The sequence below is a fragment of the Podarcis filfolensis genome, assembly GCF_964270895.1.
Source record: "Podarcis filfolensis genome assembly, chromosome: 12".
In the NCBI taxonomy this organism is placed as follows: Eukaryota; Metazoa; Chordata; class Lepidosauria; order Squamata; family Lacertidae; genus Podarcis; species Podarcis filfolensis.
Genome location: NC_139614.1, coordinates 56,669,227 through 56,693,146, shown reverse-complemented (window position 1 = coordinate 56,693,146; position 23,920 = coordinate 56,669,227). Strand labels below are relative to the sequence as shown.

The window sequence follows — 23,920 nt, the reverse complement described above, 5'->3', positions numbered from 1 at the left end:
TTCACAAAGTTTAATTTGCCATTCTTTTATTGATGGGATTTCCCCCCCTTTCCAGTTTTTTCTATGAGCATCCTGGCAGCTGTTGTTGCATAAAGGAATACGTTCCTTTGATTGCCAGGAACATCTTTTGTAATTATACCTAAAAGGAATGCCTCCGGTTTTTTACTAAAAGATATTTTAAACATTTTTTTTAAATTTCTTCATATATTTCATTCCAAAATTGATTAATAGGTCGGCATTCCCACCACATGTGAAACATTGTTCCTATTTTTTTCAATATGATTATTGTCATTTATTATTCCTATTTATTAAATTGGTAGGCTGCCCTTCAGCTGTAGACGTCAGGGCATAAAAATACAAGATGAAAACCACAAAATATGTTAAATCCTCTTTAAAAGGGGATTAGACAAATTCCTGGAGGAGGAGGAGAGGGCTGAGCAACTTGTGACTATTAATGTTTAAAAAAAAAATGGGTTATGGAAAAATTTCTGTGTTGCCCCCCCTTCTTCTGATGCCCTAGGCAGCTGCTTATTTTGCTGAATGGTTAATAGGCCAAACCTTGATGCTTCTCCTTCCCCTGACCCCCACCAGGCAGAACATGGCCCCCGGGTGGAGCCCGGGCCCCTCGGACTCTGACCCCTATTTCCAGGTGGACTTCCTTCAGCCCACGTTCCTCACTGCCGTGGTCACGCAAGGCGGGGGGCCCTCCCGGGGCTACGTCTCCCGTTACCGCCTGGTCTACAGCGACGACGGGGTCAACTTCCGGGATTACGCCCGATCTGGATACGGCCCTAGCACTTCCCTGCGGGCCCAGGTACCACCTCTGCCCTTGCCCTTCTTCCTGCCTGGCACGGGGTCCTCCTGAGCGGGTGCTGAGGACAGGCTCCCCCACTTCCCAGGAGATCTCTCTGGGCTCCCAAAAGAAGGCAGAGCTGCTCAGTGGGTTGATGCGGGAAGGGATCTCCAAGGTTCATCTAGTCCACCCCCACCCCCCGCAACACAGGAATCACAGCTAAAGGCCCCCTGACAGACGACCCGCTTACTAAGCACTCATCCTGCTCAGCTGCACCAAGAAGACATGGAAATCACAAATCTGATTTCCTGCTCTACTTTATCTTCTGCTCTGTTTATGAAGCAGTTGTGTTACTTGCATCTATCAGTCTATTTATTGCCCCCACCCTCCCCTCAATATTTAAAAACAGTCACTGAAAATACAGTGGGTCCTAAGACATACAGCTATGGTGTTAATATCATAGAATCATAGAACTGTAGAGCTGGAAGGGCCCCACAAAGTCATCTAGTCCACCCCCAAAAAAACACTAAAAGAAGATTAAAATTACCAATGCTTTCTAAGCACCCGGGGAGGCTTGTCTAAACAAGAATGCTTTGAGCAGGTGCCTGTTTGATGTCAAGAGGCAGGGAGTTCCAAAGGGCAGGGGCTGCCACACTGAATGACCAAGTCCTAAAAAATGCAGAATGGGGATTATGGGCTGTCAGGAGCTGTGCCGATTCTGCCCATCAATGCTTACCTGGAGCAACGCCGAACTCGACGGCACCTAATTTTGAGTTGACATACTTTTAGAAGGCCTTGGCAGAGTTCTACCAAAGCCCTCTAACTCTTTTCCAATAAAAAAAATGGGGGGAATAGTCATGCCCCCCCATTCTGAGCCTTGCTCTTGCCCTCTGCTGCCCCGGCTTACACTTCTCAACTTCCCGCAGGTCCTGGAGGGCAATTTCAACAGCGCCACGGCAGTGCGCCAGGAGCTGCGCCCGCCCATCTTGGCCCGCATCCTCCGTCTCATGCCCACGGAGTTTCACGGGAGCCCCTCCTTGCGCATGGAGGTGATCGGCTGCCCCTGGAGTGAGTTTGGGGGGACTGGCGGGGGCACCTGGAGGGTTCTTCTGGGGGAAGGTGGTCGGCTGACAGGGCCTCTCTTCCAGAGTCTATGCCAGCCTCTTGCCCTTGTTCCTACCAAGGGTGTGCATGGAAGATAGGGGGTAGGGAATAGGGGAAGGCTGAGGCTGGCACAGGGCAAGGTTTTCCCCAAGAAAATCATGCCCCCCTCCGTCTTTGCAATTGAGGCTTTATGGGAGGCTGCTTTGAGTACAGAGGTACAGTGGAACCTCGATTTTCGAATGTCTCTGTTGACAAACATTTCAGTTTTTGAATGCCGACACCCCGGAAGTAAATGCTTCTGTTTTTGAACGGTTCTGTTCCTGAACGGCTTCCGGGGCACATTTTTCATTTCCCCCCATTGACTTTGCAGCCAGCCCTTTGATCCTCAGTTTTCGAACTTTCCGGAAGCTGAACGGTCTTCTGGAACGGATTACGTTCGGAAACCGAGGTTCCAATGTACCTTGGTTTTCGAACGTCTCCGTTGATGAATGTTTTTGTTTTCGAATGGCGTAAAACCCGGAAGTAAGTGCTTCTGTTTTTGAACACACCTCAGAAGCCAAATGTATATATTATTTTTCTCAACTTCCTCTATTAAATTTGCAGACCGCCCTTTGCGCCTCGGTTTTCAAACGTTTGAGAACTGAAACAGCCTTCTGGAATAGATTATGTCCGAAAACCGAGGTACCACAATTACTCCATTTGAAGGGGGCACTGCAAAACCTGCAGATTTTCCTGCAAAACTATTACAAAACTTTGGTACGGCTTTGGAGTGAATCGGATGTTGGATTTCCGTGTGTTAATCACGAACCCTGGTTTGATGTATCCATTACTTGGGGGCCCCCCTTGGTTTTGCTGTTTTTGTTTTCACTATTTTTTGCCTTTTTGCTTTGTAGTTTACCTTGCGAGCCGCCCTGCGGTCTTCTGATGAAGGGTGGTTTGTCAATCAAACACACAAACAAACAAGCAAACAGATAAAAATAAAACGTTTGGGGGTTCTGCAAAACACAGGGTTCGCGCTGCACAATGCGGCCAAGCAGCTGCAAAGCTTTGACACCGGTTTGGACCCCAAATTCTGGGGTTTGTAGTTCATGAGGCCGGACTCTCAAGCTTCTCCCATGATTCTTTCCAACCCCACAGCTGGCGTGACCTCTACGGTCACTGACACAAGACCCTCTGCCCCAGAGACAGCATCTCCTCCGCAGTGGCTCACCGGGCTGCCAAGTGTATCGCAGGAGTCCCAGCGCCCTGGGGGACGAGCAACTGGTGTCCCAGAATTGCCCCGGATCCAGCCCTCCAAGGAGCATCCCGTCTCGCCTTCCTGGTCCACCTCCTGGCCGTTGGGACCCACTTTGCCCAGACTTGCCACTGGTACCCCTGGCACGACGGTGCTGCCCGCGTCCCAAACCTTTCCGTACCAGCCAGGCCTGCGAACCACGCTGTCCGGTAAGCAGGGCTGCCGTCTCCAAAGGGGGCGGCAGGGGGATGCGTCTGGGGCTGACTTTGCTCAAGGAGCATTTGGAACGCTGTGTAGGGTTCTGGTCGCCTCACCTGAAAGAGGAGATTGTAGAGTTGGAAAAGGTTCAGAGGAGGCCAAACTTATGGAATATGCAGAAATGGCGAAACTTACCGGGAGAATAAGAAATCAAGACGACAGACTTTGTATAAAAGAATGGGAATGGTTTATTGAATATTTACAGGTAAACTGTAAACAGATAAAAAAACACTGGCAGTATTATTTTAATAAGCGCAGCTACATAAGAGTATATATTTAAAGAAGTAAGTTAAGTAAATTTGGATATGCAGAAAATATTAAAAATAAATTTAAGGAACCGCAGAAAGAGGGGGGAAGGAAGTCAGGTTTTAAAATGTCAAAATGATTGTAAAATCAGTGAAATGTATATATCTGAAAAGTATTTTTTAAAAAATTAAAAATTAAAAAAAGAAAAGAAAAAGTAAAGGCCAACCAAAATCATCAAGGGCATGGAACAAAAAGTGGCAGTGCTTGAGGCAGGCGCACCAACCCCAGGGGGCTGGGTACCTCAGCCCCCCCAGTATTTGTTTCAAGGGAGCCAGGGCCCCTCAATCTTGAGGGTGCCGTGCGCATGGCGCACGTGTGTGGAGTCATGCACACAGCACACATCTCCCGTCACAAGTCCAGGGGCCGGCTCCCCCAGAGCACTCTGCCTCCTCTGTCATGCACCATGTGTGCCAGGGCCCCTCAGTCCTGGGGGGCAACCTGGCCCCTCTAGCTTGAGGGTTTTGGTTTGGAGAAAAGGCAACACGACAGGAGTTTGGCAACATTATGCATGGAATAGAGAAAGGGAGAGAGCAAAGATTTCTCCCTCTCTCATAACACAAGAACTCATGGAAGCTGAATGTTGGAAGATTCAGGATTCATCATCACCACCATCAACATTTATTATTTATACCCTGCCCATCTGGCTGGGTTTCCCCAGCCACTCTGGGCGGCTCCCAAAAGAAAATTAAAAGCACGATAAAGCGTCTAGCATTAAAAACTTCCCTAGACAAGGCTGCCTTCAGATGTCTTCTAAACGTCCAATAGTTGTTTATCTCTTTGACATCTGGTGGGAGGGCGTTCCACAGGGAGGGAGCCACGACCAAGAAGGTCCTCTGCCTGGTTCCCTGTAGCTTCACTTCTCTCAATGAGGGAACCGCCAGAAGGCCCTCGGAGCTGGACCTCAGTGTCCGAGTAGAACGATGAGGGTGGAGACGCTCCTTCAGGTATACTGGGTCGTTTAGGGCTTTCAAGGTCAGCACTTTTATGGGAGTCTTGAGGTGTTAGGGATAGTAAACCGGGGGGATTTGAGTTTAGACGGGGCCAGAAGTTAAGAGTTCTTTGCCAAGTCTGGACTTCTACTGAAAGGAGACTTGCCTCCAGTCTCAATGATGCGTTTGGGACGCATGGCAGTACAGAAACTGATGGCTAACTGACGGCTGATTCAGGACTTCAAACTGTGCTCTTATATCAAATTTCCTTTTCTGCGTATACTGTAATGTTTTACTTTTGCTATGGCCATTGGCTAATGCGAATAAAGTTTTATCTATCTTTCAAGGTCAGCACCAACACTTTGAATTGTGCTCGCAAATGTACAGATAAAAGAAGTCCTCCTCAGTGCAGCACGTAGTTAAACTGTGGAACTCACTTCCACAAGAGGCAGTGGTGGCCACCAACTGCTGCTTAGGTGGCTTAAAAGAGGATTGAAAGTTGGATTTAAAAGAGGGTTAGACAAATTCACAGAGGAGAGGGCTATTGATGGCTACTAGCCAGGATGGCTGTGTTCTGCCTCCACAGTTGGAGACAGAGATGCTTCTGAATCTCGCTTGCTGGAAGCCATGTGAGGAAAAGAGGGCTCTTGTGTTCGAATCCTGCTGGTTTCCCACAGGCGTCTGGTTGGCCAAGGCGGGCCATTGGCCTGATCTCTCCCTATGTTCTGAAGATGCTAAGAACAGCCCTGTGGCTGGATCCGGCCTGTGGCCCATTTGGTCCAGCTTCCTTCTCTCACAAGGGCCATCCTGGGAAACCCGCAAGCAGGATCCGAGCCCCAGAGCAACTGGAAGTCAGTCTCCCTGCCAGCCCCCGATAAGGTGCTGTTTTCCTCTGACAGCGCTGGCTCGAACTCCCAGCCCCGGGCTTCCCAGAATCCTCTGCACCCAGGGGCAGTTCGCCTGTGAAGTCTTTGGCTGCGTCGAGGCTGCCTTTGTTTGCGATGGCCAAGAAGACTGTCTGGATGGTTCGGACGAGATGCACTGCGGTGAGTCTTGCTACCTGCCGCTCCCTTTGCCAGGCGGCGAGAAACTCCGGGGGTCCAAGGCGCAGACGCAGCTCCGGTTTCCGTGGAACGGAATCCAATGTGGTGCCTTTAATTTGCACATATATCCAACCTGGGATCACAGGTGCTCTGTGGGTGCCAGGGAAGATCTCAAGGGTGCCACTGCACTCACGCACGGAGGCCACATGGCTGATGGCAATTGCTGTTAATCAAAAGTCCAGGGGTTGGTGGTTCTCCCACAGGATGCTTTTGCCGTCTGTCAAGTCACCCAATGGGCTTCAGGAACAAGGGTGTCAGGGAATGGTCTGAATCAGAGGATTGGAGAATGCAGAGGGGGCGGGCTGCCCTGGGCACAACCCGGGGGGGGGGGCGACAAGATGGCCCGCTGCCTCCCCCCAGCTGTAGAGCAGCGGAGGGGACACACGCAGTCAGTGTGGGCGCCGCGCCCGCCCGGCGTCCATATGGGCTGCTGCTTGCATGGTGACCTTATGGACATCTGTATGGGCTGGCGCTCACGTGTGGCGTCTGTGCAGGCTGGCACTCGTGTGGCAACCGTACCAGCTGCTGCGCGTGCACAGTCCGTACCAGCTGCCACATGTGCGCAGTCTGTACAGACGTCACACATGCATCACCGGGCGGTTCGCCCCACCCCTCGGCATCCTGCCCTGGGTGATGGAGAGGGTTCCTCCACCACTGGGATGAGGAGGAAGATTCCCCCCCCCCCCCCATTTCCAGCAGTTTCAGGAACAGAGAGAGACACAGACACTGAGCTGTTTTGAGAGGAGTTGCCTAGTTACGAGATAATGGAAAGAGAGACAGAAGGGAGGGAGTAGCCAGCAGAGGTGTCATTAGAGAGTGTGGTGGACCCTCCCTCCCCAAGAACTAGGAGGTCTGCCTGTATTAAAGAACAAAGACTAGAGAGGAGAAGGAACTTCCCATTGGTGCCCAAGATGTTGCTGGGGATGGAAAGGGGAGGATTTAGAGTAGTCAACCACTCTCCTTGTGGAGAGATGTGGATTTTTGCTTGTAACCAGGTAACAAAAAGGACTACAAAATATAAACTGCTCTTTAATTCTTGCCAGTGATGTTACGCCTGACAAAGTGGGACTAGGCGCCTGGTCTCCCTGGTCCTAGTCCGACGCTCTAACCATTGCATTGCACTCCCCCCCCACAGGTGGTCCCACTGCTCCCGCCACCCCCGCTGCCACCCTGCTGCCCCCACTGGGCCCTCCCAGCGTCTGCTCTGCCAAGCAGTTCACCTGTGGCAGCGGGGAATGCCTGGCGCTGGAGCGGCGCTGTGATCTCCGCCAGGATTGCCAGGATGGGTCTGACGAGACCAACTGTGGTATGTCAGATTGGGGCAGATAGTCGCTCCCCTCCCCCCCCATTCTGCACGAGAGCAGGGATGGGCAAATGAGGGCATGGCTCAGCCATACTCTGCTGCCCCTTCCCTGAGGGTTTTTGCCTGGCTGGACTGTGTCCCTGAAGGCGGAGGATGCCTCTCACTTGCCTGGATGGAAGGTGAGCGGGGAGTCCGTGGCAGAGAGAAGTCAAGCATCAGAGGCAGAAGCTGGTGAAGAGTCACAGGTGTCTCCCCCTCCTGCTGTGACAAGCTCCCCAGAACCAAGAGAGGCATTAAAAGGGCGGAGGAGAGGTTTGCCACACTCAGGCATGATCTCTGATTGCTTGGAAAAAACCCTGGATAGGAGGGGATTTAGGGGAGGCAGGGACTTTCAGTCTCAGCAACTGATCCATGGGGCCAGACCTACTGGGGATGAGCTGTTGTGCTCATGAGTCCTGACAGTCAGTCAGTCAATCAATCAATCAATCATTTTATTTGTATGCCGCTTTCCCAAAGTTAAAACTATGCTCAAGGCAGCTTAAAACATATTAAAAAGCCCACATAACTACAAACATAAAAGCAGTTATAAATTAATAAAGGAAGCTTCAAAAAGTGCACAACCCAACTGAACAATTATATTACCACATTAATCCAAAATGAAGATACAAAAAATTAGTATCAACAACCACAACAAAACCCCCTCAACAGTGCCCCAACCCAAAACATTTCTGCATGTCATTTTTGACAGTCCACCAAGACTGTGCAGATTGTGTTCTTGCTAATAAAGAGCTAAATTGCACAGTGTGGTTTCCTGCCAGCTCGCTCCTGACACCTGCCACGTGTAAAATTTAAACCTGTGGCTCCTCCCACTTCTGCCTCTGGCTCCACCCACCACTGGCCATGTGGCCCCTGGAAGGTTGTCAAGCACGGAATGTGGCCCTTGGATGATGAAATGCCCCCCCCATCCTAAAGAAAAGGGCACCGGCTCCGACCAAGGTTAGGATGTTTTGCTGCAAATGGAGGAAGTTTCTCTCCTGAACTATAGTTCTGGTCCAATCCTGCCTCTCTCCCTTCTCTGGCAGCGGACTGCATCATGTCCCCGTGGACCACCTGGAGTGAATGCAGCCGGTCATGTGGGCTGGGAGTGACCTTCCGGCGCCGGGACTTGCTCCGCAACGCCCTCCCTGGGGGCCAGTGTGACCGAGATGAGTTTGACAGCCGCTCCTGCTTCCTGCGGGCCTGCCCAGGTAGGGCCTTCTCCCCACTTACCTGGGAGCAGCGGCTTCCTGGACAGACGGGGCTCAAAAGGCTTCCTCAGCTTCTCATCGTCTCTGCAGATGCCCGGCCTGAAGGAGGACCCTTTGGGCAAGGAATTGAATTTTGCAAGTGCTGAATATTTCAAACAGAAACTTATTCGTATAGAATCGGTGCCAACCAGATGCCCCCAAAGTGAAACCCACAAGCAGGATTCGAGCCCAAGAACCCTCTCAAGCCTTCTCAGGCCTGAAGCCCTTCATAAAAGCATGGAATTATGGAATTGTAGGGTTGGAAGGGACCCTGAGGGTCATCTAGTCCAACCCCTTGCAATGCAGGAATATGCAGCTGGATCAAACCTGCAACCTTTGTGTTATGAGCACCACGTGCTAACCAACTGAGCTACCAACCGATTTATCTTTTTTGCATACTGTTTTGAGGCTGTTCAGTTTGCAATCTAGTGGTGTCTACGTTTTATGAAAGATGCAGAGTTCATTTCATAAAATGAATACACCACTAGATTACAAACTAAACAGCCTCAAAGCAGTTTATGGGGGGGGAGAGATAAATCAAACGTTAGCAGTAAATAAGATTAACAGCAATAATTTAAGACATTCAAAAAGTTAAAATAACAACAAGAGGCTGAAAACAGGATTTAAACTTTCTAAAGACCTGAACAGGCTTGCCTGAACAATAACGTATTTAGCAGGCGCCAAAAAGAGTGCAATGAAGGCATCTCTGCCCGGTGTCAAGAGGCAGGGAGTTCCAAAGGACAGGTGCTGCCACATTAAAAGATCAAGTGCCAATTTCTTACAACAACCTTGCGAGGTGGGCTAAAGCGAAGAACTTGTAGCATTTTGCTTAAAACATTCATTTTGCCAGACTCATAAAAACACATCTTTCATTCATAGTCGACGAAATCATTTAAACCGGCTCCCCATTATTAATTCCAAAAAGGCACGGGAAGGTTGGCATGACAAACTACTGCCTTAAGATACAGGGGTCCAATTGCAAGTGTAGAATATTCTGTGATTGCATGACGAGGAGGAAGGAGCTCAGTCGCGTGGCTCTCTCTCTCCGCGTAGTTAACGGCGCCTGGGCATCCTGGGGCGAATGGTCGGACTGCGACGCCGAGTGCCGCGGCGGCGTGCGGAGCCGCACCAGGACCTGCGCCGACCCCCCGCCCAAGAACGGGGGGCAGCCTTGCCCGGGGGACGCTGTGCAGATGGAGACTTGCAACCAGCAGCCCTGCGGAGATGCCCGGGGTAAGTGTTGGCCACCGTTGGGAGCCAGGGAGGGTCAGAAAAGAAAGGTGGGCCGTTGATGGAGCAGTGGTGGCCTGAGATGGGGGGGGTGAGCCTGGGGGATGGCAGGAACATTAGGAAACCAAACAAAAACAGTGAACAATTTGGGGAGAAAAGAAAGAGAGGTTTTGTCTTTCTTTACATCTGGCCTTGTACGTACCAGAGAGGCCTTCAACCAAACACACAGAGGAAAAAGTCCCTCAGAAACACACAGCCAATCAGGGCCCTGTGCTGCCTCGCTTGAGATCATGCCTAGTTGCTAAGCAACTCCTTCTCCACCCTCTATAGCCGAGTTACTGAATTAACCCTTGAGTTACAAACTGAATGATCCCTGGACTTCCAACACGGGGCAGATGGGCAGGAGCTATATGTTCTTCTGGTTTGCCAGGTGAATTACAAAGGTGCTGGTGATAAAAGAAGCTTATAAGTCCAGTGGGAAGATTTCTCTGGGCTTGCCTCCTTGAAATGAATGGAAGTTGCACAAGCCCAAGTACCCATTCACTTCAGTGGAGCTTGCACAGGGGAGGGGAAGTGACTGCTGGGTTGTGCTGTCAGTTTTGGGGTCTCCATATTGTCGTCTTCAAACACAGGGGCAAGGGGCTGGGGGGAGATCAGTTTTAAAGGTTAGGTCAGCCAGGCGGCGTTTCCTCAAATCAACTGCAGCCCCACTTCATAATCTTTGGATACTGAGACTCTCTACACACTACTAGATGCTTTTTAAAGCACGTTTCTCCCCCTTCAAAGAATTCTGGGCACTGTTAAGGGCTGCTGGGAATTGTAACTCTTTGGGGTAAAACTACATTTCCCAGAATTCTTTGAGGGAAAGATTGTGCTTTGAAGGTGCTTTAAAAGCAAGGTTTTATTTGCTGATGATATTATTATTATTAGTCATGTTCATCATGCAGAGAGGTGGGTAGAATTAATCCTTGCCTGATATGAATATGGATGGATGAACTTTTTTTGGTATTTTAGTTTATGACTGTGGCTTTAATGCTTCTTAGGTTATATGTCTCTTATTTATATCCCATTTCCCCCTCCAGGGAGCACCATTGTTCTCCCCCCATCTCCTTGAATCCCCACAGCAACCCTGTGAGGTAGGCTAGTCTGAGGGACAGCGACTGGCCCAAAGGACGCACCCAGTGAACTTCATGGGAGAATTTGAACCCTGGTCTCTCCCAGGTTCTCGTCCGGCACTCTAACCATTGTGCCACACTGTTTCTTCTCACTTGTACGGAGTACCTCCATCTCTTTTTTTTGCAGCCATTTTTTGGCAGCCATTTTGCACGGGCACATCATTTTTTAGATACAAAAAAAATGTTTAAAGGTGCAGCGTATATGCATCCTGAAAACCTGAGGCTGGAAGGGGAGGAAGGCTGGATGGCTGCAAGCCCTGCTCCCTCCACCCACTAGGCTTCGCTTCCCTTCTCCCGCGCCCCAACCTCCTCCCCTCGCCTGTTTCCTCTGCAGACTGCGGGCCAGACATGGTCTACGTGCAAGCCGGGCACTGCGAGCGAGGCCTCGTGGCTCCCTGTCCCCAAACGTGCCACCAGCTGAGCCTGAAGACGAGTTGCCCCAGCAGCTGCGTGGAGGGTGAGCATGTTTTCCCTGGGGCTGGGAGGGGGCACCACGTTCCTGATCCCTTCCTAGCCTAGAAAAGGGGCTCCCTTGATCCGTGCCCCCTGCTCTGACCTCCAGCCCCCTCTGTCTCTCCTCCCAGGCTGCCGCTGCCCCCCGGGGCTCTTCCTGCAGGACGGGGGCTGCGTGAACGTCAGCCAGTGCCACTGCTTCTTCGACCACGAGCGCCGCCTCCCGGGGGAGATGTTCCTGAGGGACAACTGCAGCCAGTGGTGAGCGGCGGACGGGGTCCCTCTGGTGCCCCACCCTCCTCCTCCTCCTCCTCCTCCTCCTCCTCTGGCAGGGCTCCGAAGAGTGCAGGGTACAGTCAGGCAACCAGGGGAGCAACCCAGGAGAGGGGACTGGCAATTAATATTAATATTAATATTAATAATAATAATTTATACCCCACCCTCCCCAGCCAGAGCCAGGCTCAGGGCGGCTAACACAGGTACAGTAAAAACATAATGAGAAGGGGAAAAAAACACATTTAAAATACAGGTTAAAATGCAATTTAAAATGCAGCCTCATTTTAAAAGTAGCCCATAGATCAAAACCATAAGGGGAGGGCAACATAAGGGTCAGACCAAGTCCAAACCAAAGGCCAGGCGGAACAGCTCTGTCTTGCAGGCTCTGCAGAAAGATGTCAAGTCCCGCAGGGCCCTAGTCTCTTGTGACGGAGCGTTCCACCAAGTCGGGGCCAGTGCTGAAAAGGCCCTGGCCATGGTTGAAACCAATCTAACCACCTTGTGACCTGGGACTTCTAAAATGTTGTCGTTTGTGGACCTTAAGGTCCTCTGCGGGGCATAGCAGGAGAGGCGGTCCTGTAGGTACGTGGTTCCTAGGCTGCGTACGGCTTTAAAGGTCAAAACCAGCCCCTTAAACCTGAGCCTGTACTCCACCGGGAGCCTCGCCACCCGCGAGGCAGGAGTCTGAGTGTCAGGCTTCAGGGAATCTGACCCCCCTCCCTCACGGCAGGCTGCCAGTAATGGAAAGACAAGAAGCTCTCACCAAGGTCTTTTATTCAATATTCACCGAGAGATGTGGAAGTGCCGTCTCTGGGATAATGGCGTTGCTCTGACTAAAGTCCCACCCCCTCCGTCTCTCCTATTATACGTCATCCCTACGTTGGCCGACCTGTGCTTTCTGCCTCTGAGCTTTCTGTTCTCCTACTTTCGATGCCCGCCGGGTTCTGGGAAGGGGGGTCTGCAGTGGCATAGCGTGGGTTGTCAGCACCCGGGGCAAGGCAAGTAATTTGCACCCCCTAACCCATGGATTTGCGCCCCCTAACCCGTGGATTTGCGCCCCCTAACCCCCAGATGTTGCACCCGGTGCGGCCGGCCCCCCCTGCACCCCCCACGCTACGCCACTGGGGGTCTGGCATGCTTTCTAAAGACACTGAGTCTTTCTCTCCCCTGGTGCTTCTTCGACTTCTTCCTGCTCATCTCCCAATATTTCCCAGCTTCTCCCCTCTGCAGCCTCTGAACTGTGACCTTCTGCAAACCACTATTCTAAATCTATACTGTCTTCCCTTTTTCTGGGAAGTGCAGGAGGAGGGGGTGGTCTCCACCATTCCTCCTCAGTCCAGTCCCTGACACTGAAGAGGAGGGAGAGTCTGAGGCGGAGGAAGGCACACGGGATTGGGCAGAGGAAGAAGGGATGGTTCAGGCGAGGGACAAGTCAGTAGATTGCCCACCTTCCCCTGCTCCACTACCTCCTAGCGCCAGGAGGGGCGTGAAAAGGGAAGAGCAATGATGACTTCTGCGCGGGAGAAGTCTCGGGTTGTGGGCCCATAACCTGCCAGGGAGGGTATCTATGCCGGAGGAGCCAAGGGTCCCGTTCTTTCGGAAACTGCTCCATTCCACCCAGCCCTGTGGCCAGCCGCCTAGAGGCTAACACTTGGGAGGCCGTCCAGAAAAGAATGTGGCCCTCCCACCAGACAAGAATGGCAGGTGAAGTTAATGGACTGTGCTGAAATGGCTAAAATGACCGGAAGAGTCAGAAATCAGCAAGACCAAAATTTTAACAAGGAATGGGGGAAAATTATAACTTAAAGACCATTGTAAACAGTTAAAATAGTTAGTAGGATTAGAATATTACTTATAGTCTAATGCTGAATTCTGGACATAACATAAGAGGCAAAGGATTACAGTGGTACCTTGGTTCTCAAACTTAATCCATTCCGGAAGTCCGTTCCAAAACCAAGGCATGCTTTTCCATAGAAAGTAATGCAAAATGGATTAATCCATTTCAGACTTTTAAAAACAACCCCTAAAACAGCAAATTAACATGAATTTTACTATCTAATGAAGCCATTGATCCATTAAATGAAAGCAATAAACAATGTACTGCAGTCACACAATCAATCAATCAGTAGCTCAACTGGCTTCCATGCAGTCACAAAAACGCAAAGTAAATAGCAAAAACAGACAGACCTCAGCGTAACTCTCAAAACAGAAGTGGGGCTCTCAAATCAGAAGCGTAACACTCAAAACGGAGCATGTTTGGCTTCCAAAAAAAGTTTGCAAACCGAAACACTTACTTCTGGGTTTGCAGCCTTTGGGTTCCAAGATGTATGAGTACCAAGGCGTTTGAGAACCAAGGTACCACTGTATCATAAAAGATGCAGGAGGAAAGGAGAGGACCCACAAAGGGGAGGGTGGAAGTTCAGGAGATTCCTGTGAATCTTGTTTTTATTATTTGTGTGTGATATATCTCTGTACAATATTTGAAAAACCAAATAAATTTTATATATATAAAAGGAGAATGTGGCCCTCAAGATATGAAAGGTTCCCAATCTCTGCCTTTGCCCCTGGGGTGATGGGAGTTGGAGTCCAATCAGGGCTTGGAGGGTCACAGGTTTCCCCTTTTGGGGGGGTGGTGATGGGGTCCAGATTCAGTCCTGACGAGCTTTTGTCCCCCGCCTCCCTCCCGCTCCCACCGCCAGCGTCTGCCTGGAAGGCGCCGTGACCTGCGACTCGGTTTCCTGCCCCGTGAAGTGCGGCTGGTCAGCTTGGTCTCCGTGGAGCCCTTGCGGAAGGAGCTGCGGGGTCGGCATGCAGCAGAGATTCAGGTGAAGGAGGGCAGCCTCCACCTGCGGGCGGGATGTGGCTGATGGGATACTGCTGGAGAGACGGGGGCATTAGGCAGGCCCCCAGCTGGCTCAAGCCACCGGCCAGCAGCCGGACGATCACCGGTCTCCCTTGGAACAGCATCAGTTAGTGACACAAGCCTCAGATACGTTTAGAGACCCGTGCACGCTCTGTCAGCAGAGTGAATAAATCTTCTCACAGCAGAAGTGGCAGACAGAGAAATGTGTCAGCATATTTACAGCATTTATTCAGCATAGTTCCGGAACTAAGTAAAACATGTCTGCTTCCCTTCGTCTCCAGCCAAACAGCTAAAAGCAAAAGCGATATACAAACGGAAGTTCCCAGCAAGTGCTGGAAGTAAACAGGCATGTGAAACACAACATTCATGCCTGTACCCTTTTAAGGTAGAACGGAACTATATCCTAACAGGGCAGAGGCAAAGCTGCACTCAGTTCCCTTTTGGCTGGCCACCCACCCACCCCTCTCTTCCCCGCCCCCAACTTACGGACCACCCTGCCTCTTTTGCAGGTCTCCCTCCAACCCGGCCGCTGCCAATGGCGGTGCCCCGTGCCAAGGCGATGCCCAGGAGGTCCGCGAATGCCACACCATCTGCATCTCAGGTAAGGGGTCCCGACAAGGGAGAGGTGCGTCACTTCCATCAAATAAGTAAATCCAATGTCTTGGGAGGCTGGAGGAGAAGCTCCACTCCTCTGCATCAGTTCTCAAGCGAGTCTTTTGTTCAGGGAGTGGTTTTGTAATTTTTTTTTAATATAATGCTTTATTGATATTCAAAAAACACAACAAACAAATATATGAAACAACCAATTGAGAATACAAGAAAATAGCAATATTTGCTAATTCATATCACCATACATTCTTCTTAAAAAATTCCTACGACTTCACACCTTACCAAGTATTTACAGTATTACCTACTTTTCTGATACACAGTTAATTTCTATTTTCTTTTTACTAATATTCGTCAATATTATATTCGCTTATATTTATTTATCCTAATACAGAAGTCATTCAAATGCTGCCACTGACAATATATTACTGCAATAATCCTCTAGGGATTTTCTGTACATGTCTCATTTTCGAATAAAGGTTTTTCTGGCATTTTTGCCAGTTCGGCGTACTCCAACTTTGTCACCCCAGCTTCGTTGGGATTTCCTCTCCCTTCCAATTCATTGCGATCAGTATGCTTGCTGCTACCGTCGCATACAAGAATATTTCCTTTGCATTTTTTGGTATGCCTGGGCCCAAAATCCCCAGGAGAAAAGACTCCAGGTTTTGTTTTTTAAAAATGATACCTTGATCATTTTTTCAAATTCCTCATTATTCCGCCTGCCAGTAGACTAGAGCCCCCACTTCTCCTTGAAGGGGACCCCGTGACCCCAACCCAGACACTTCCCGCGCCCCACACTCTTTCTCCTGTCCCTCCCCAGAGATCACCTTCGCCTGGAGCGAATGGACGCCCTGGTCCCCCTGCTCAAAAACCTGCTACTACGCCACGGACGTGGTGGGTGTCAGGAAGCGGTTCCGGGACTGCAATGGCACCACGGACGCCGCCAGCTGCAGCGGGGAGACGGTGCAGGAGGAGCTTTGCGACACGCCTCCCTGCCCAGGTGAGAGGAGGGGGGCAGAAGGAGGGGGCAGCGCTGAGCCCCCCCCCGGCCTTGGGGATGATGGGAGTTTGCAGTCTGAAACATCCAAAGGGCACCAGGTTGGGGAATTGCGTCCTTTGGGGTCCGAGGTTTGGCTGTTCTTACCTGAAAGGTGGCCGCCGTACAGGAAGCACCCTCAGGTTCTTCCCCGGTGCAGTGGCAAGTCGAAAGAGCATTCCTGCATTGCAGGGGGGTTGGGATAGATGACCGCTGGGGGACCCTTCCAGCTCTATGATTCTAGGATAGAGAAACAGAATTGTAAAGTTACCCTGGGGGTCATCGAGTTCAACAGCCTCCAATGCAAGGATCACAGCTAAAGGAGAGACCATCATCATCATCATCATCATTTTATTTGTATGCTGCCTGTCAAGCCAGGTGGAAAGAGGCAAGGGTAGGGTCCTTCAGGCCCTCAGCAGGCAGACCACCTCCTTATCATCTTTTGTTCCTTCTTCCCTCCTCCTCAGTGGAAGGCATCTGGACCCCATGGACCTCCTGGTCCCAGTGCTCGGCCCCTTGTGACTCCGGGGTCCAGACCCGCAACCGCACCTGCTCCAAGCCAGCCTACGGGGGACCAGAGTGCTCCGGACCCCTCATCCAGACCCGCGATTGCAACACCCAGCCCTGCAAAGGTACACATTTGGGATATGGGGTCCCGGTCAGGCGTGGAGAGCCTTCCCCTCCCTCCGGTAGCTTCGCAGAGAAGAATTAATGAGCAGTTGATAGATTTGTGGTCCTTTTATTACAGCGCCATGTTGCGAGCACAAATACACAGCTCTCCACACGGAGGGCAGTTGGCTAGTCTAATCTTCCTTCTGGCTTCCGCAGCATTTCAGGCACATACAGGAAGTCCCTCCCTCCCTCCCTCTGCTCTCTGATACATTCGGAGTCCGTGGTGAGGGGGGGCGTCCGCCACGCTCTCGAGTGACGTTTCAGCTAGCTGCCCCCTCCCTTCTGCTTCTGTTGTCCTTATCTCATAAATGGGTAACTCCCCCCTAAGCTGCCCATCTCCAGTTTCTCTCTCTGCTTCTGAACACGCTGTGTACAAAGGGGGGGGGCGACCCTTCCCCCTCCAGCTCTCCATCTGAGAGAAGCTGGTCTGGTCCTCGTCTTCAGACCATTCCCTGATACTGTCACAGTCCAGTTCACGGGCGATCGAAGTCCCGGCTGGGGACGTCGGGATGGGGGGCAAGATGGTGGGGTGGGAGCAGGAATGGGAGTCTAGAAGCTAGGAGTCAGGAAGCCAAAATTCAGAGGGTCAGAGGGCTGGGAGTCAAGGGTCTGAGGATTAAGAAGCAAGGAGTCACAAAGCCAAAGGTCCGAGGGTCAGGAAGCAAAGAGTCAAGGAGTCAAACGCAGCAAGGCAGGGAGCGTGTTGCTGTGGCAAAGAGCAGAAGGGAAATGCTGACCTTATATCCCTTCCCAGCTCTTGCCACCAGGTGCTGTGAGTTACCAATCGGCCTCACCTGTGTGGCCGCGCTTTGCCTCTTCAGAACAAACTTAGGAAGGCCCCAGTCCTGCGAAGCCCTACTGGTCACAGGGCCTGGCTCCTGCACGCACTCCTGACAGACACTTCCTCTCCAGCGCCCCCCATCCTGCTGCACCTCTGTGCCCCCCCCACCTCTCTCACCAGATGCCTCTCTCACAGCGCTCTGCCCGGGGAACCTGGTGTACCAGACGGCCGAGGAGTGTGAGCGGAAGGGGGGCGCCTGCCCCCGCCTCTGCCTGGACCAAGGCTCCCGTGTGGAGTGCGCCTCCCGCTGCCACGAGGGCTGCTCCTGCCCCGGGGGGCTCTTCCTGCACAACGACACCTGCCTGCCGCTCAGAGAGTGCCCTTGCTACCACCAGGGGGAGCTCTACCAGCCGGGGGACATCGCTCTTCTGGACTCCTGCAACAACTGGTGATGAATGGATTGCATTTCTTCACCTTCTTTTTACTTTTATTTATTTATCCCCCCTCCCAGGAGACCCCCCCTTATGAAAACCTGTATTCCTACACACACACACACCACAATTTGTAATTGTATGCATCTATAAAACACTTACTTCTTAAGTGATCCCCAAGTTATATACCGTATTTTTTGCTCTATAAGACGCACCAGACCACAAGACACACCTAGTTTTTGGAGGAGGAAAACAAGGAAAAAAATATTCTGAATCTCAGAAGCCAGAACAACAAGAGGGATTGCTGCGCAGTGAAAGCAGAGATCCCTCTTGCTGTTCTGGCTTCTGGGATAGCTGCACAGCCTGCATTCGCTCCATAAGATGCACACACATTTCCCCTTACTTTTTAGGAGGGAAAAAGTGAGTCTTATAGAGCAAAAAATACGGTATTTATTTCGCCAGAAGCTTAAAGGTGTATACGGCAGGTGCCAGGCGAGACTAACTGGGGAGAGCCTTCCACAAACTGGGAGCCACTGCAGAAAAGGCCCCGTTCTTGTGGTGCCACCCTCCAGACCTCTTTTTTCCCTCCAGAAATTTGTTTGTTTGGTTTTTCAGATTGAAATTTCACAGTCCTATATCCCACGTACGACATAAAAACTAGATTCCAAGGATTTTAACTGAAGTGGTCTTTAAGATAAATTATAAATTTCCCCCATTTCTTATTAAGCTTTTGACCTTCCTGATTTCTGGTTCTTTTGGTCATTTTAGCCATTTCGGCATAGTCCATCAACTTGATCTGCCTTTCTTCTCTGATAGCGACCACGGCTGCACGGATGTTATTGGCCCAGAGATGGAAAGAAGATAAAGTCCCTACCCACCGGGCCTCAATCCGCCCTGTTCTTCTGAGTGCAAATCATTCTAAATGATTTTCATCTTGCATTTTCCCATTGATGCAACTCATAAGACATCTACTCAGTGACATAATGTGCCCCTTTTCCTTTTCCAGCACCTGCAAAGATGGAGAGATGGCGTGTACCACGGAGCCCTGTCCAGGTAAACAGAGATGGCCTCCTTTCCTACTAGGTCAGAGTATTTATTGCTCTAGCCCAGGACGGCTCACACTGACGGTTCTCCAGGGTAGAGAAGTGGAGAAGGACTTAGAACCATACCATCGAAGAATTGTAGAGTTGGAAGGGACCCCAGGGGTCGCCTACTAACGTACCAAAATTTATACAAAACAGATAGTTAACGATATATATACACCATATTTCATTTCTTCTTTTCTTCCAATTGACTTCCTTCATCCTTTACATGGTTCTCTTTTTGTTTTTGGTAAACTGTCTCCTTCTTAGTTTGTTATTAGCCCTTTTTCTTACCATTTTTAACTCAAGTACCATAAATTATCCTGCAGAAGTTAAGTCTAAGTATTAATTTGGGGGCACTGCTTTTAAAGGTATTCTCTATATTTTTCACAAGCTGTGCTATCATAATGATTAAGGTTTTAAATGATAATTTTAGGTTATATGTTAGTGACTAAGTTTTAATTTATATATTTTTAAACAGTTGCTATATCTGTATTGTCCCTGTACCCTGTACCTAATTGCAAATTCAAATTTATCCCTATTGTGTTTTATGACTTCTTTGATATTGTATGTGGGCTGGAACTGGTCTGTGACCAAAATAATAAAATTCAATTCTATATTTTTCCCATTCTTTTTGGAATTTTTGCTTGGGCTGACCCTTAATTGCCTCTTTCAATTTAGCCAGTTCAATATAATCAAATAATTTGTCTTGACATTCTTATTTTGTCGGCATTATTTCTTTTTTCCCATTTTTTAAAAAGTAATTTGAGAATTAAGTCCTTGTTATGTTTCTTACGTGCTTTTGGAAAACTGACCTTGAAAACTGAAATATACTCAGAGTCGCAAAGTGATTTCATGCTCTTTATTCAGCTCATAGTGGTGAGGAGGAATGAATGAATGTCCCCTCAAAGTATCTGCTTTATATACATTATTTACACAATGGGCTGCACATGATTGGCTAATTCTGGAATTCTACTGTAAGCCAGTCAGGTTGTGGATTCACTTCTATCTGGAGCATGATTGGGTGGTTCCTGCCAACCAATCATACTGCTGCATTGCTCTAGGACCAATCAGACTGCTGCAATTTGGATCCTATTGTTCTAGGACCAATCAGACTGCTGCAGTTTGGATCCTATTCAACTCAGTACATAACAAAAACACACAAATGAAAAATAACTTGGGTCTCTAAACACCATATCTTGAATGGGCTTGATTTCCATCAGCGGCTGGTTTTATTTTAATTTATTTTATGTAATAAATGTAATAATATAAATAATATCTGGGGAAGGTGCCCGGAAAGAGATTCCCCCGCCCTGAGCTGGCCTCCCTCTCTGCAGCCGACTGCGCCTGGAGCGACTGGACAGCTTGGGGCTCCTGCAGCCGCAGCTGCAACGTGGGCACTCGGCGGCGCTTCCGCTCCAGCTCCCAGCCGCCTGCCTCCGACGGAGGACAGCCCTGCCAGGGACCCAACGTGGAGATTGAGTTCTGCAGCCTGCAGCCTTGCCAGGGTAAGAGAGAGTGGGGAGGGGGGTTCAAGGAGAGAGGAAGGGGTCAGGCTGTGGGTCAGAGGGATGGGCAGGAAAGGGGGCAGAGGAGCACAATGAAAAGAGGGTGGCCGCAGCTGATGTGATTCATTACATTTCCAGGCCACTTTTCATTTGAATGAATCCCAAAGGGGCTTACAAACCATAAATAGAACAGAACTGAACATCACAAATACAGTAGAAATAATGTAGAATACAGTGGTACCTTGGTTCTCAAACGCCGAAAATCCATAAGTAAACGTTCCAGTTTCCGGAAGGCAAACGTCTGATGCAGCTGTCGGCTATTGTTTCCGGGGCGCCTGCACCAATCAGAAGCTGTGCCTTGGTTTTCAAACATTTCGGAAGTCAAACGGACTTCCGGAACAGATTAAGTTTGGTGCTTTTGTTTTTGCTATTTATTTTGCGTTTTTGTTTTTGAGGCTTTCTCAGTTAATTTGTTTTTGTGACTGTGTGGAACCCAGTTCAGCTACTGATTGTGTGACTGCAGAAATGGATAAAAGCCCCCCATCCAAACAATGACTATCATCAGTGCAGATAAGGGGGGGGGGGAGTAATTTTAATATTTATCATCTACAATGCTATCTTATTTATTTTCTAGTACAGTGGATTGATTATGGCTTTCATTTTATGGATCAATGGTCTTGTTACGTAGTAAAATTCATGTTAAATTCCTGTTTTAGTGGTTGTTTTTAGAAGTCTGGAACAGATTAATCCACCTTGGTTTTGGAACAGACTTCCAAAACGGCTTAAGTTTGAAAACCAAGGCACTACTGCAATTAACAATTACAATTTGCAGCATACTGTTGACAAAGCAGCAACTGGAAAATAAGCTGAACCTCACAATTAAAGTCATATCATATGATTTAAAAGATCAGCATTTATAATCTATAAAACAATATTTGAAAGCATTAACAAAATAGCGACCAAAAAACAAACTTAGCACTGTTAAGTTCATGCACACTCTCTCTACATCCTGCATGACTCGTAACCTTTCGCTCCTTTCAGCGCATTAAAATGCACAGACACATGGTGCGCATGGCAGCAACTCCCTCCTGAAGGTTCCTTGGGCCGGGGGGGGCAGCAATCCCACCCCCCACCGATGGCAAAGAGCTTCTCTCCCCCCTTCACAGGGCTAGAGGGTGGGGCAAGGCAGGTGGGAATAGCCATGGCCTGGTGGCCAACACAGAGTCTCTGCCCCATCTTAGTTCTTCTTCTGGGGCTTCTGATTGTGCCCTCCGGGGTGGCGGCTAATGGACTGAGGTTGAATCCTGACAAGGCAGAAGTACTGTTTTGGGGGGACAGGGGGCAGGCTGGTGTGGGGGACTCCCCGGTCCTGAATGGGGTAACTGTGCCCCTGAAGGACCAGGTGAGCAGCCTGGGAGTCATTTTGGACTCACGGCTGTCCATGGAGGCACAGGTCAAATCTGTGTCCAGGGCAGCTGTTTACCAGCTCCATCTGGTACGTAGGCTGAGACCCTATCTGCCTGCAGACTGTCTTGCCAGAGTGGTGCATGCTCTGGTTATCTCCCGCTTGGACTACTGCAATGCACTCTACGTGGGGCTACCTTTGAGGACGACCCGGAAACTGCAATTAATCCAGAATGCGGCAGCTAGACTGGTGACTGGGGGCGGCCGCCGAGACCATATAACACCGGTCCTGAAAGACCTACATTGGCTCCCAGTACGTTTCCGAGCACAATTCAAAGTGTTGGGGCTGACCTTGAAAGCCCTAAATGGCCTCAGCCCAGTATACCTGAAGGAGTGTCTCCACCTCCATTGTTCTGCCCGGACACTGAGGTCCAGCGCTGAGGACCTTCTAGCGGTTCCCTCACTGCAAGAAGCCAAGTTACAGGGAACCAGGCAGAGGGCCTTCTTGGTAGTGGCCCCCGCCCTGTGGAACGCCCTCCCATCAGATGTCAAAGAGATAAACAAATACCTGACATTTTAAAGACATCTGAAGGCAGCCCTGTTCAGGGAAGTTTTTAATGTGTGACATTTTAATGTATTTTTAATCTTTGTTGGAAGCCGTCCAGAGTGGCTGGGCAAACCCAGCCAGATGGGCAGGGTGCAAATAATAAATTATTATTATTATTATTATTATTATTATTCCTTCTCCTCTGTTCTCACCCCCCTTCCCAGCTTCCGGCATGGAGTGGGGGCCCTGGTCTGAATGCTCTGTTCCATGCGGAGGCGGATACCGGAATCGCACAAGGGCCAGCCTGACCGTCTTGCGTCGGATCGAATTTGCCACCTGCCACCTGCCCCCCTGCACAGGTCAGTCCGGTGGACCCATCTCGGTTCTGGGTGAGACAGAAAGGCTGTTATGATTCCCAAAGCGGGGGGCGGTGCTGTTAGATGTAATCCACTGGGAGCAGTCAAACACAACATTCCTTGTTTTCCTAGAGTGGACATGCAAGGGGAGGTTTGGTCCAGCCAGTCGAAAACTTCCTGTTTCTTCCTGGGCTGGAACATCCTTCCTTTTGCATGTGACTAGAGGTGGGCATGACCTTACCTGTCCAGGTAACAAAAGGACAAGACATGCTGCCACACTCTCTCTTTTTGACTTCGACTGTCATTGGAGCAGCCTTTTTTAGCTAGAAATGCTCTGTTGGCTTTTAGCCAACAGGACGCTGGGATTATCCCCATATGGGACAGATCCACATGTTTATACTTTGTAACCCCATTCCACTGAGTGCACAGAAACTCCTGGCACAGTTCTCTGCATCTATTTCGGCGGAATGACCTCAGTAGCGCCAGGCTAACTCCCCCCCAGCTACCCCCTGCCCCCTCGAAATGCTCCACCCACTTCTGCCCTGCACTTTCCCACCCAGGTGAGGTGCCCGGCATCTGCCCAGAGGGGAAGGTGTGGCAGGAATGTGCCGACGGACCGGCTTCCTGCGCGGAGCTCAGTGCGGTGCCCAGCGCCAATGAGACCTGCCATGCTGGCTGCTACTGCCCCAACAGCACCTTCTTGCTGGTGAGTCTCTGCCCCCCCCATTTTTCCCATGTAGAGGCTGGGGGGGGCGTCCCCAGGGCAGGGCCTTCTCTGTGGCGGCGCCTAATCTGGACCCACCTCATTTTTATGTTCGCAAGTTGCCTTACACTCTTTTTAATATTGTGTTTTAATGCTGTAATGCTGCCTTGGGGCCTTAGGGCCTTAGGGCGAAGGACGGATAATTGATTGATTGATTGTTTGATTGATTGATTGATTGATTGATTGATAGCAGATTAGTCTTCCCCAACCTGGGCCCCTCAGGAAGGTCTGAACTACAACTCCCAGCAGCAGCACCCCCAGGCAGCGGGGAAAACACAAGATGTTTTAATTAGGTACATATTAATAATAATTAACAATGCTGTTATTTATACCTCGCCCATCGGGCTGGGTTTCCCCAGCCACTCTGGGCGGCTTCCAGCACATATAAAAACATAATAAAACATCAAACATTTTTTTAAAA

General features: G+C 50.0%; 1 protein-coding gene across 1 annotated transcript in view; it reads left to right on the top strand.

Annotated features, from left to right (window-relative positions):
• Nucleotides 1-23,920, top strand: part of LOC310746249 (SCO-spondin-like) — a 166,106-nt gene that overhangs the window by 68,324 nt on the left and 73,862 nt on the right. Inside the window, exons 49-66 of the mRNA XM_083580107.1 lie at nt 592-814; nt 1,720-1,861; nt 3,035-3,340; nt 5,524-5,670; nt 6,863-7,033; nt 8,113-8,277; nt 9,370-9,549; nt 11,056-11,178; nt 11,306-11,435; nt 14,150-14,275; nt 14,823-14,914; nt 15,740-15,919; nt 16,423-16,587; nt 17,604-17,856; nt 18,846-18,892; nt 20,259-20,429; nt 22,605-22,739; nt 23,297-23,442. Of these exons, the coding sequence (XP_083436233.1) occupies nt 592-814; nt 1,720-1,861; nt 3,035-3,340; nt 5,524-5,670; nt 6,863-7,033; nt 8,113-8,277; nt 9,370-9,549; nt 11,056-11,178; nt 11,306-11,435; nt 14,150-14,275; nt 14,823-14,914; nt 15,740-15,919; nt 16,423-16,587; nt 17,604-17,856; nt 18,846-18,892; nt 20,259-20,429; nt 22,605-22,739; nt 23,297-23,442 (2,902 nt within the window). The remainder of the gene's footprint in view (nt 1-591; nt 815-1,719; nt 1,862-3,034; nt 3,341-5,523; nt 5,671-6,862; nt 7,034-8,112; nt 8,278-9,369; nt 9,550-11,055; nt 11,179-11,305; nt 11,436-14,149; nt 14,276-14,822; nt 14,915-15,739; nt 15,920-16,422; nt 16,588-17,603; nt 17,857-18,845; nt 18,893-20,258; nt 20,430-22,604; nt 22,740-23,296; nt 23,443-23,920) is intronic.